Source organism: Anolis sagrei, chromosome X, assembly GCF_037176765.1.
Source record: "Anolis sagrei isolate rAnoSag1 chromosome X, rAnoSag1.mat, whole genome shotgun sequence".
Classification (NCBI taxonomy): Eukaryota; Metazoa; Chordata; class Lepidosauria; order Squamata; family Dactyloidae; genus Anolis; species Anolis sagrei.
Window position 1 is genome coordinate 19,703,109 of NC_090034.1, and position 12,730 is coordinate 19,715,838.

At 45.0% G+C, this 12,730-nt stretch overlaps 1 protein-coding gene across 2 annotated transcripts in view; it reads right to left on the reverse strand.

The window, feature by feature from the left end:
* UBN1 (ubinuclein 1) overlaps window positions 1-12,730 on the reverse strand; it is a 32,765-nt gene that overhangs the window by 5,333 nt on the left and 14,702 nt on the right. Inside the window, exons 10-16 of one of the 2 annotated variants that reach the window (XM_060786574.2) lie at window positions 11,749-11,867; window positions 11,440-11,568; window positions 11,031-11,174; window positions 10,092-10,142; window positions 9,765-9,807; window positions 5,932-7,152; window positions 2,641-2,893 (exon numbers count right to left, since the gene is read on the reverse strand). In XM_060786574.2, coding sequence (XP_060642557.2) covers window positions 2,641-2,893; window positions 5,932-7,152; window positions 9,765-9,807; window positions 10,092-10,142; window positions 11,031-11,174; window positions 11,440-11,568; window positions 11,749-11,867 — 1,960 coding nt within the window. The remainder of the gene's footprint in view (window positions 1-2,640; window positions 2,894-5,931; window positions 7,153-9,764; window positions 9,808-10,091; window positions 10,143-11,030; window positions 11,175-11,439; window positions 11,569-11,748; window positions 11,868-12,730) is intronic. The other variant, XM_067473595.1, reaches the window with a different exon arrangement.

Consider the following 12,730-nt stretch of genomic DNA (forward strand, 5'->3'; position numbering starts at 1 on the left):
CCATGTCCCGGTCTGAAACCAGACTGTGCCGGATCCAGATAATCCGTGTCTCTCAAGAATACCTGGAGTTGTGAGGCCACCACGCTTTCCATGACTTTGCCCAAGAAGGGAAGATTGGAAACAGGCCGAAAGTTTTCGAATTTAGTGGGGTCAAGTGATGGTTTCTTCAACAGCGGCTTTATAATAGCCTGTTTTAGGCTCGCTGGAATCTTGCCTTCCCGGAGGGAGGCATTAACCACCACCGTTACCCACTCGGCCAATCCCCCTCTGGCCTCCTTCAGAAGCCAGGATGGGCAGGGGTCTAGGATGGACGTGGTAGGTCTCATTCCTCCAAGTATCTAGTCCACATCCTCGGGCTTCACAAACTGAAAAGAATCCAACAAAATCGGACAAGCAGGTGCTTGTGTCACATCCACGGAGACTGCATTTAATGTGGCGTCCAGCCCAGAGCGGATCAAAGCGACTTTGTCTGCAAAGAACCGAGCAAATGCTTCACAGCGCGTGGCCGAATTGTCAGGGCTCCCACCTGAGATAGGGGGAGTTAAAAGACCTCTGACAATCCGAAACAACTCCGCCGGACGGTTTTTTGCAGACGCAATAGTGGCCGCAAAGAAAGTTTTCTTTGCGGCTTTTATTGCCGCGGCATATGCCCTTAGAAAGGACACAAACCGTGTTCGATTTGGCTCGCTTGGGTCCGAGCGCCACACGCTCTCTAGAACCCTCTTCCTTCGCTTCATCGCTGCCAGCTCCTCAGTGAACCAAGGGGCTGGTTTAGCTCGGCTACTTGAGAGGGGACGTTCCGGAGCGATCCTGTCAATTGCCCTGGTCATCTCCCCATTCCAGAGAGCGACCAAGGCCTCGACATGGTCACCTACCGAGGTGGCGGGAAAATGTTTTAATGTTTTAATGTTTTACTGTAATATGAATTATGATGTTTTATTGACTGTATGTGATATTATGGTTGGAAACCGGTCTGAGTCCCTCAAGAGAGGTGAGACGGTTGGTATACAAAACTTCTAAATAAATAAATAAATATACCATACAGCTGTGGACAAGTCTACATAGGGACCACCAAATGCAGTGCCCAGACACGAATCAAGGAACATGAAAGGCACTGCAGGTTACTTCAACCAGAGAAGTCAGCCCTAGCAGAGTACCTGATGAACCAACCTGGACACAGCATATGATTGGAGAACACAGAAATGCTGGACCACTCTCACAGCCACCATGTCAGCCTACACAGAGAAGCCATTGAAATCCATGAGCATGTGGACAATTTCAACAGAAAGGAGTGAACTATGAAACTGAATAAAATCTGCCTACCAGAATAAAAAAAAAAAAACCTCTAAAATTATAACAGCAAATAAAGAACAACACTCAAACATAAGGGACCTCCAGACAAGAAACAATCAGGGACAGCTAATCACCCCTCAACAAAGGATTTTCCCAGGCAGTAACAAGCCACACCTAAAAACTGTCAAGCCATCAAATGCTAATCAAGGTGGCCAATTGAAACATTCACACCTACCTCCAACAGACGAGGGTTCTTTCTCCTACCCTAGACATTTCACAGATATATAAATCCCAAATTTCTTCGTTTCCAACAGACCTCACAACCTCCGAGGATGCCTGCCATAGGTGCAGGCGAAACGTCAGGAGAGAATGCTTCTAGAAGATGGACATATAGCCCAAAAAACCTAGAACAACCCAGAGATGAGGAACAGAAAGGAAAGTAGGATTTCCCTTCTTCTGTTCATCTTACAAGACCCAAGTCAATGCCCAGCATTAAAGAGGGAGAGAAAAAAGGCACCAGGAAGGAGAAACAACACATACTGAAAACAAACGACCAAAGAGGTTGACAACTCCAGGGAGGTTCAAATGAAGGACTATCGATCCACCTCTGCTCCCCTGCCTATCAAGAAGGTTGTTCTGAAAAGGACAGCCTTTTTTCATCTAGTGAACTACTACAACTCCCATGATACTTTATCAATATGTAAAGTTGGTCATTTAGAGCATTCTTACACCAAATGGTAGTCTGTGAACTGGTACCCAAAGGGCACTAATATGGTATTAGCCCATAGCAGATCAGGAGAAAACCCTGCCCACTCCCTGCATCAGAGAGGCTGAGAAGTAGGTATGGGTTCAACTCAGACATTCTTAATTTTACAGATGGTACAATAGATTGTTATGTGGGACTTGTGAGATCCAGGCCCCTTTCATTTAGCCACAAAGCTTTGGACCAAGCAGTGGTGTATGGTTCCCGAGATACTGTCTCAGGATAGTCTTCAGCTTCTGCAGAACTTGGCCATAAAGTCATGCTGAAAGATCCAGAAATACCTAAAGAGGTGTTTTCTTAGGTTTCAAATAGAGAGATCTCTTTATTTGCCGTTTTATCCTTTTGGGGGGGGTGGGGGTGGGTGGGTCCTGAATCCCAGACAATCTGGGGGGTTGATTATATGCAGACTTGAAATCCAGAAGGCTACTTCTTTGCCTCTGTAGGCAAAGAAAAATGGGGCGAGAGAGAGAGAGATACCACCCGAGACCTCCACAAACATATCCCAATTGAGATTACTTCTTGCGCAGGCAGAATGGCCACTTTCAAACCCCACAATAGGGCCACTCCCCACTGGCATCACTTACTATGGGCCAGACCATGGTGGAAAGTCCCTGGGGCTGGTCCGGTCACAATAGCATCCTTTGACACCCCTGCTTTGGGTGGCGACTCGGAGCTGAAGGAAATTACATGAAGAGGGAAGGAATGGATGGGCGAGATGATTCCCAGCGGGGTAGAGCTGAGGGTCGCAGGCAGCTTGGGGTTGCTGGGCTTGTAGGAGGTCGAGAGGACGTTCAAGGAAGACGAACTGGTGAGTAGCACTGCTCCGCTGGCTCCCTTCTGGTAAGCGGGGGGGGGGGGGGGGGAGGAGAGAGAGAACCCATGAGAATGGCAATGGTCCTGAGAAGTATATCAATGAGCTCCGGCTTTTCCCAGGAGGAACGCTGACCTTCCTTGGTCACCAGGCATTACTGACAATGTTTGGTAATATTTGACAACTGTATGTCTCAAGGCAAATATTTGCACTTTGTGCTTGTTTCAGAACTAGTCAGAGCTACATTTTGAGGGATGATGGTTTGTAAACAACATGAATGTCTGAAGTACACACCCTGCACCTACACTTTCTCATGGATACCTGAAGCCACTGATAAGAGTGAGTCCAATATTTTGACTATACTTGGACCAGACATGCCATAGAAGAGCACCAGAGGACTTCCAAAGCCTCACAAATGCTTCCGGGGAAAATCTTTTTTGGAGTACAGGCAGTTCCCAAGTTATGAACAAGATAAGTCCTGTAGGTTTGTTCTTAAGCTAAATTTGTTTGCAAGTCACAACTGGGACTTTTAAAAGTGTAACTCCAGGCACATACATATTCACACATCTATAAAGGGCTGGCTTTAGCACAGCAGGTTAATCACCAGCTGTAGCTGCAGTAACTCTTGCCAATCGAAAGGCTGACGGTTCAAAGTCAGGTCAGGTTGAGCTCCTGACCTTCAGCCCAGCTCCCCTGCCCACCTAGTGGATCGAAAACAGCAATGTGAGTAGATGAACAGAAACCGCATTAAGCAGGGAGGTATTTTAGGAACGGTGTTTCGGAGTAAAGTTTACGGACAAAGAAAGCTCTTTGGCAAGGAGGTAGAGCAACAGCACCCCCCTGTGGCCAGAACTGAGCACAGCCTCCAAAAGATGTCGAATGATGAGAAAAAGCCTATATATATACCTCTATATCTGTTGTCTGTCTTATCATTGTTTAATTGGCATTGAATGTTTGCCATATATGTGTTCTGTGATCCACCCTGAGTCCCCTTCGGGGCGAGAAGGGCAAAATAGAAGTACTGCAAATAAATAAATAAATAAATACACACACTCACACAGAGAGCTTTGAATCTCATAGGGAATGTTTAACACCCCTGTGTTTTGCTGCCTGTGCCCTGGATATGGAAAAATTTGGCTTCTTGTGGAAACAAGGATTAGAGATAAAGCTTCCAGGAGTTGATTTCCCTTCTGAGGGAAAGATTTCTTTCACTTCCTGTTGTTTCAACTGCATTCTTCACTTCGTTTATAAGTTGGATGTTTACAACTCAGGGACTGCCTGTTTTGGGAAGTGAAATCAGGGACATCAATTTCATGCATATGGCATACCATTTTAGATGGTATATTTAGTGTAAAGAACATTATCAGTGGTTCCAAAGTTTTCCCTTTTTAACTTCAACTTCCAAGAGCCCCATCCAGCTTGACCAGCAATCAGGAATTCTGGGAGCTGCAGTCCAAAATATATGGAGGGACGAAGATTGGGAACCACTGGCCTAGATGAATAAAGTCCGACGTCAGTTCCTTAGGACTTTATACTCATCTGTTGCCTCCCAGCATTCCACAGATCCTCTGGCACTCACTTGAGCTCCCCATTTTACTATGCCACTCTATATAATGGGAACTGAGCATCCACAGGTTTTGATATCCATAGGAGGGCCCTGGAACTACACCCCAGGGATCCACTTTACAGGTTGAGCATCCCTTATGTAACTTCCAAAATCCCATATTGACTTGATGTGTGGCTGTGATAGATATACCATTACTTTCTGGATAGTTCAGTGTACACAAACTTTGTTCCATGCACAATATTATGTACAAAGTTATTGTATATACTCAAGTATAAGCCTAGTTTTAAAGCCCCTTTTTAGGCTGAAAAAGTCCCCCTCAGCTTATACTCAAGTCAAGGTTATTTACTATTTTACTCTGTTGTTATTGTTGTTATTATTTGAAACACAAGATTAGTACACAGCAAACAAGGCCACTCTGCTGGCTGTTGTATTGGATCACACGTCAGACACTTCCCAAGTGTCTAAGACTGAGTGATGTATCGGCAAATAATGCATGCAGATCCCAGTAAGGTGGTCTTCTGCAGCTGGCAGATGGTAATTTTGTCAGCACCAATTGTGTTTAAGTGCAGGCCAAGATCTTTAGGCACTGCTCCCAGTGTGCTGATCACCACTGGGACCACCTTGAATGACTTGTGCCAGAGTCTTTGCATCCTCATATCGTGTAAGCTTTTCCAGTTGTTTCTCTTCAATCCTGCTGTTGCCTGGGATTGCAACATCGACAATCCATACTTGGTATTATTATTATTATTATTATTATTATTATTATTATTATTATTATTATATTTATTATTTTACTCTATTTATTATTACATTTATCATTTTACTCTATTATTATTATTTCATTTATTATTTTACTTTATTATTGTTGTTATAACATTTATTATTTTGCTCTATTATTACTGTTAGTATTACATTTTCATTAATCTACTGTATTACTATTATTATTGCATTTATTATTTTACTCTACTATTATTGGAAGGATACATTTACAATGAAGAGGGTTAGAATAATGGTTTAATCAGAGTTGACAGTCTTATCTTAAATTACAGTTTTATGTACATATTCAAAAACATGTAACCAACTGATGCCTCAGTTAATGTAATTGTGTTGGTATCTATTTTTATTTTAAAATTTACTAGTAGCTGTTGGATTTTCCACCCTCTGCTTATACTCGAGCCAATAAGTTTTCCCAGTTTTTGGTGGTAAAATTAGGTATCTTGGCTTATATTCAGGTCAGCTTATACTCAAATATATACGGTACCTTCAGGTTATGAGTGTAAGGTGCAGGTGAAACATAATTTTCATGTTTAGATGTGGGTGCCATCTCCAAGACATCTCATTATGCATATGCAAGTATTGTATTCCAAAATCCCCAAAAGCCAAATACAGAACAATTCTGGTCCCAAGCATTTTGGATAAGGGATACTCAACCACTGTTAGCCAAAGTGTGCAAGAAAGACACGAGAACATGCTTATTTCTATTTGCTTTCCACTTACTGGCACAGAGGTAGAGGAGGCAGTGCTGCTGATCACAGCAGGCTTCAGGGAGGAGGTCAGCAGCTTAGCCACCCCTTGGGTCCCTCCGCTCGAACTGACATTGGGGCCCCCTGGAGGAGCAACCAACGTCAGCTTTTGGGAGACCAGAGTCTTCTTCACCATGGGGCTGGGCGAGGAGCGACTGGGGGTCTGCCCGGTGGAGGGAAGACAGGCGCCCGTCAACAAACCGCTTGAGCTCTGATTTGAAGAAATGGTCAATGGCGAGCCGCTGGGAGATGCCATGTGCCTGGAGAGGGCCACAAAGGGCGATTTGAACGACTGTCCTGAGGCGCCAGAGCTGCTCGGGTGCTTCCCTGCATAGGTCACGGACATGGAGGCAGGGCCAGGGGTCTTGTGAGAGCTGGCAGATCCTGGGGAGATGGTTGAAGAGGAGGAAGAGTGGAAGCTTGGCGCTTTGAGGGGTGTCTTTGCCTGCGACGGCTGGAGGAGGGGGCGCTGGGGGACCAGTGAGACAGCCTTAGGACCCTGCAGCTTCACGAAAGGGGGTGATGTGGGGAAGGCCTTTGGCGGCTGAGCCCCTAAGGAAAACACTTTCACCTGGGGCACCTGCACGGAGGTGGATGTCTGGGGCCCGTGAACAGTGCGCGGAAGGCTGTGATGCTTCAACTTCGTCTGGTGAGCCTCCGGGGCCTTGGTGGGAGGGGCCTGGCAGGGCGGGTCTTTGTAGCTGGAGTTCTCGGCCTTCTTCTCTGGAGGGGCCTGGCCCAAGGCTAAGGCCTGCTCTGCCAGGAAATTGAGGGGGGACTGCAGGGAGCTGCCAGACGGTGGAGGTACGAGTGAGGAATTTGGTTTGGAAAAGGACCTCTTCTCTTCCACCGGGACTTGAGTTGGAGGTTTCTCCGAGGGAGTCTTTGGAACCATGGGAAGGATGAAGTCAGAACTTCCCCCAGTCTGGCTGTTCAAGACAGCCAGTTCCTTAGAGACGGCTTCCAGGGACGAGGCAGCATTATGGATGATGTCCTCGTCCAAAGAGTCATCCATACTGAAGGCGGCCGGCGTGACTGAGCTGCAGGGAGCTGGGGTTGAACTCATCGCCAGGAGCTCCCTGGTCTGAGTGCTGAGGCCTGCCATAATTCCTTGAGACTCTGGAGGAACCATGCCGCTTGAGTGGATCAATGAGGCAGGAAGCGCCACCTTCTTATCTGGCTTGCCAGGGGGCTCCTGGAAAAAAAACAAACAGAAATAATAATAACAACAGCAACAACTTTATTTCTAGAATGCCCTGTCTCCCCAAAGGGACTCAGGGTGGTTTACACATACAAAAAGGCAAACACTCAATGCCTCAGATGAGTACAATATACAATGTTCCCTCATTACTTCTCGGTTCACTTACCGTGGACTCACTATTTCACTCTCTCTCTCCCTATCTATCTATCTATCTATCTATCTATCTCAAGGGAACACTGTAGCAAGGAGGGAAAAAGAGCCGCCTCCTCACCCTCTTTACCTTCCTCTTCCTGCTCCTTGTCGCCGCTGGGGCCTCTTGCTGCCATTTGGCAGCAAAAAACTGCCCCCTCGCCCTCTTTACCTTCCTCTTCCTCATTGTCGCCGGGGCCTCTTGGCAGCAATGAGGAAGAAGAAGGTAAAGAAGGCGAGGGGGTAGTTTTCTTCCCTCCTTGCCCTGTTTACTTTCCTCTTCCTCATTGCCGCCAGGGCCTCTAACCACTGCTTGGGCCCTGCGACACCTGCACTGCCTCCTCAATCGCAGTGCCCAAGTGGTGGCAAGAGACGCAGGCGGCAAGGAGGAGGTGGAAGGTAAAGAAGGTGAAGAGGGAAGTAGAGGAGGTGTCCCTACTTTGCAGTTTTTCACTTATCACGGGTGGTCCTGGAACATAACTCCCGCATTAAGTGAGAGAACTCTGTATATGGAAATGCACACACAAATACATGTAGACATGTCTAGATTAAATATAGAGGTAAGCCTTTGCAATTCTTATGTACCTATATATCTCTATTTATATACATTAATTATATATATGAATTTTTCCCTCATATATTTGAAGGTGTTTACAAATCCTATCTATATAAATAAAAATGTAATGTTCGTTTGTGCTATTCACAAAACTCAGAAACCACTGGGGCAATTGACACCAAATTTGGACACAAGACACCTAACAACCCAATGTATGTTCTCCACTCAAAAACACAAAGAAAGACTTCTAAACTGCATGTCCACAAAGGAGAAACTGCATGTCTACAGAGACCCATGGCCACGCCCCCTCCTCCTCCTCGCGGGGAAACAGGCGCACGTGCACGGCCAAACACACACAAGCGAGTGGAGTGGAGGAGGCAGTCTCCTCCTCCTTTCCTTGTTGGAAGAGGAAAGGGTGGATGAGTGCCAGCAGCAGCAACGGAGCAAGGAAGAAGGGGAGGGGGGGAGGAGGAGAAGGGGGAGGCGAGGAAGGTCCACGGTGCTTGAATGAAGGACCTTCCTTCTGTCCCTCCCTTCCCTTCTTTCCTCCCTTTCCTTCCTTCCTTTCCTTTTCTTCTTTACTTCTCCTTCCTTTCCTTCTTTCCCTCCTTCCCTTCCTTCCTGTCCCTCCTTCCTTCTTCCTTTCCTTCCTCCCTCCCTTTCCTTCTTCCTTCCCTTTCTTCATTTCCTTCCCCTTCATTTCCTTCCCTCCCTCCTTTCTTCATCCCCCTCCTTTTTTTCCCTCCTCCTTCCTTCCTTCCTTCCTTCTTGTTCCTCCTTCTTTCTTTTCCTTCCTTCCCTTCTTTCCCTCCCTCCCTTCCTTTTCCCTTTCTTCATGTCCCTCCTTCCTTCCTTCTATGTAAGATATAAATACAATATTAAATGGAAGGGACAGTCAAGAAGTAACGAGAGAAGGAGGGAAAGAGGGAAGGAAGGAAGGAGAGAAGGAGGGAGGGAAAGAAGGAAAGAAAGAAAGATAGAGAAGCAAGGAACAAGAGAAGAGAATAAAAAAGTGAAAGGAAAAAGAGAGGGAAGGAAGGAGTGAAGGAACGAAAGATAGGGAAGGAAGGAAGGATGTAAACAAAGAGCAAAGAAAGGGAGGAAAGAAACAGGTAGAATGGAAGAAAGATGAGAGATAGGGAAAGAAAAAGATGAAAGGAAGGGAGGAGAGAAAGAGGGAGAGAAGGTTGGCCACAGCAACGTGTGGCGGGTACAGCTAGTATACATATAAATAATACACAATAAAGCAAAAGTAATAACAGTGAACTCACGAGAAAGAATTAAGCATTGTTATGAAAAACAAAACAAAACAATCCAATAAGACATAGTTAACTAAAACATGAGTAAACATTACAACAAATACCCTAGAAGGGCAGATGAGTTTGTCTGAAGTGCAGAACAGAGTATTATCTGGCGACTGGGCATAGGGGCTAATCATTCTCAAAACCTTGCTGGAACATCAAGGTATTCAGATGCGTACGAAAGGAGGACTGTGGGGGGGGGGGGGGTTGCCTAATCTCCCTGGGGAGCGTGTTCCAAAGTCGAGGGGTCGCCACCAAGAAGGCCCTCTCCCTTGTCCCCACCAGCTGTGCTTGAGACGGTGGCAGAACCGAGAGGAGGGCCTCCCCAGCAGATCTAAGAGCCCGTGCCGGTTCATAGGGAGAGATGCAATCACGAAGATAGGCAGGGCCTGAACTATTTAGGGCTTTGTAGGTCATAATCTGCACCTTGAATTGGGACTGGAAACTTATTGGCAGCCAGTGAAGCTGCTTTAACAGGGGTGTCATGCGTTCCTCCCTTTCTCTGCCAAGATGGCATCAGGATTGAGAGCTCACTGAAGACTCCAGGCCCATTTACTCACCTTCCCTTTCACCTTCGGAGGTGCCACAACTTTCTTCTTAGTTCTGTAGGAAAACACAAGAGAGGGGGGGTTCAATTTACTTCCAGCAGATTCCCAAACGCCAGTGCAATGGCTTGCTTGAGGACTTTGCTTGAGGAATTCATTACAAGGGTTGAGGTCCTCTTTTACAGGATGTCAGGAAGGTCAAGGTTAGGCAAATCTCTTTCAGAGGATGTCAATCTAGACACCTGACACCTAAACCTGATCAAAGGACTGAAAAGGACAAGAACAGAACCGATTTGCTGTTTGCAAACAGATTTGTTGTACTTTCACAGGACAGATACTTACGGGGGTGATGTCAGATGACTGTGCCCCCGTCGGCTCTCCTTGAGCAATGTCCTGGGAAAAAAAGCAAGAAGTGAGAAGCTGAACCGCATTTGTGATTCTCATAAAGATGACAATAATAATAATGATGATAATGATAATTTATTTCTAACCTGCCCTCTCTTCTCGAAGGGTCTCAGGGCAGCTTCCAAATACAAAGGCAAATATTCAGTGCCAAAGGTCTGAGTGCTGAGTCAGTCCAGTTGTGCCCGACTCTGGGAAATAGTGCTCATCTCCATTTCTAAGCCAAGGAGTCGGCGTTGTCCATAGACACCTCCAAGGTCATGTGGCCAGCATGACTGAATGGAGCACCGTTACCTTCCCGCAGGAGCAGTATCTATTGACCTACTCACATTTGAATGCTTTCGAACTGCTAGGTTGGCAGAAGCTGGGGCTAACAACGGGAGCTCACCCCACTCCCTGGATTGTAACCTGTGACCTTTCAGTCAGCAAGTTCAGAAGCTCAGCACTTTATTTATTTATTATTTGAACTTATATGCCGCCACTCCCCTGGGGCTCGGAGCGGCTTACAAGAATGGCTAAAATCTAACAGAATTTAAAAGCAATTTAAAAACAGCGATATCAAACATTAAAAGCCTGTCGAAACAGGTATGTCTTACATGCCCTGCGGAAAGCTGGTAAGTCCCGCAAGGCACGGACCTACGTATATGGCCACCAGGGGCCATATACAATCATAAAACACAGCACAATAAAATAACAAATAAATCATAGTTTAAAGTGTGTATAAAATAGACTCGAGGGGAAAGATAAACTAGTATCATGTAGGGTAGGAAAATCTGGAAAACCAGGTCCCCCTCCCCAAAAAAAAACTGCTTCAAAATTTATGGGAATGTTACTTTTCTACAAAGTACATTGTTAAGTTCCTTCTTCGTTCCTTCTCACCTGGACTGCATCCAGCCCTTCGGCCAAAGAGATTTGACTTCCGCATCTAGGAAGTTCTTTACATAATCCTCCATTGGCTGAGCTTTGTTCTTTTCATGGTCATAGGCTTCCAGTTTCATCTTCACCACTTGGGAGAGCAAATCCCTGAAGGAAGCAGTTAGTGAAAACCGTGGATTTTTAAAAATTAAAACCAACTGCTTCATTGTTCCTTTTTAAATTGGGTTAAAAGCCTATTAACAATACTGAAGGAAATATTTTCCACACATTCAGCCTCAAACCAGGAAACAGACGGACCAGGAAAAGTGAACCCAAGGTAGGGCTGAATAGGTACATCTAGATATCATGTGCTCCCTTGAAATAGAACAAGAGAACTCTTTAACCAGCCCTTTTCCCCTCTGCCTCTACCAACCTGATTTCATCATTCCACTGGAACTTCTTCCGGGGTCCCATGATCCGCTTCCCTCCTTTGTCATCGTCGTCTTCGTCATCAGAACAAATCCGGTCTCTCTGCTCCTTGTCCTTATCCTCTTCCAGCATCCTGAGGGAGAAAAAGCAACACTCATTCATAAGGATCTGCTTCCAAAATACACTCCTGCCTGGAAATGTTTCAACTGCAACAACAAGAGGAAGCAGAGAGGCTCTGGTAACACATCAACAGTTATACATCTGTAGTTAAGGAAAGAATGTATTGGGAGAATTATACAGACACCATACATACTTGGCAAACCTGGCTTGACTGTGTGCCTGGCAGTCTTCCTGGAATTTGGTCATCTGTTCTGGCATCGCCCTGCCAATGGCTTCTTTTAATTTCTGAAGGGGCTCCTTCAGTCGACCGCCCTAAAGGAAGAAGAAAGGATTTACTTTACTGTTTGCACTATCTCTCGCCCAGCCGTTTTTAGCACTCCTGGCCATTGCTATTGTTAAACCTCGCCTGATGGAGCTCCGATGTATTTGCTTTTATATTTTATTTTTAGTGTGTTTTAACAGTATTTTATGATGTTTTCTTTATTTTTATTTTTGCTATGTTGATTATTAAGTTATTTATTTATTTATTTACGTTTATATACCACCCTTCTCACCCGAAGGGGACTCAGAGCAGCTTACAAGATCATTATTAAATATTATTATATTGTACTATACCATTATATTGTAATATTATTAATATTACATGCAATATAAATATATAATTATAATATATTATTATTAGTATTATATTGCATTACATTATAATATTATAAATATTATATGTATATACAATATATTATATTACATTATGTTATGTTGTTTTCTATTGTCTAATGTGTTTTGTCCTGATGTAAGCTGTTTGTATGGTTTTTCTCTGGGCACTGAATGTTTGCCACATTTGTTGGAAACCACCCTGAATCCCTTCATAAATAATGATGATGATGATCAATATTATAACATTTGGTATGTCTAACACCACCTACTCGGTCAGTCCCAGGGACAGAGGTTGAAGAGAGCATCTTTTTGGCAACATTTAAGGTCCAAACTTCCCCAACAAGCCCACTCACTAAACAAAGTCTAGGCACTGGGCACTACCAGCGACCGATAGCTTCAGTGAGTTAGAGCAGCAGTAGACGGGAGGCAATTATTCTGCTATGGCAAGGCCAGGCCCATCCAGTCAATTTTAACTTGTGAATTTTAACCTGCATTTTATTGGTGTGTTTCTTGCATGCATT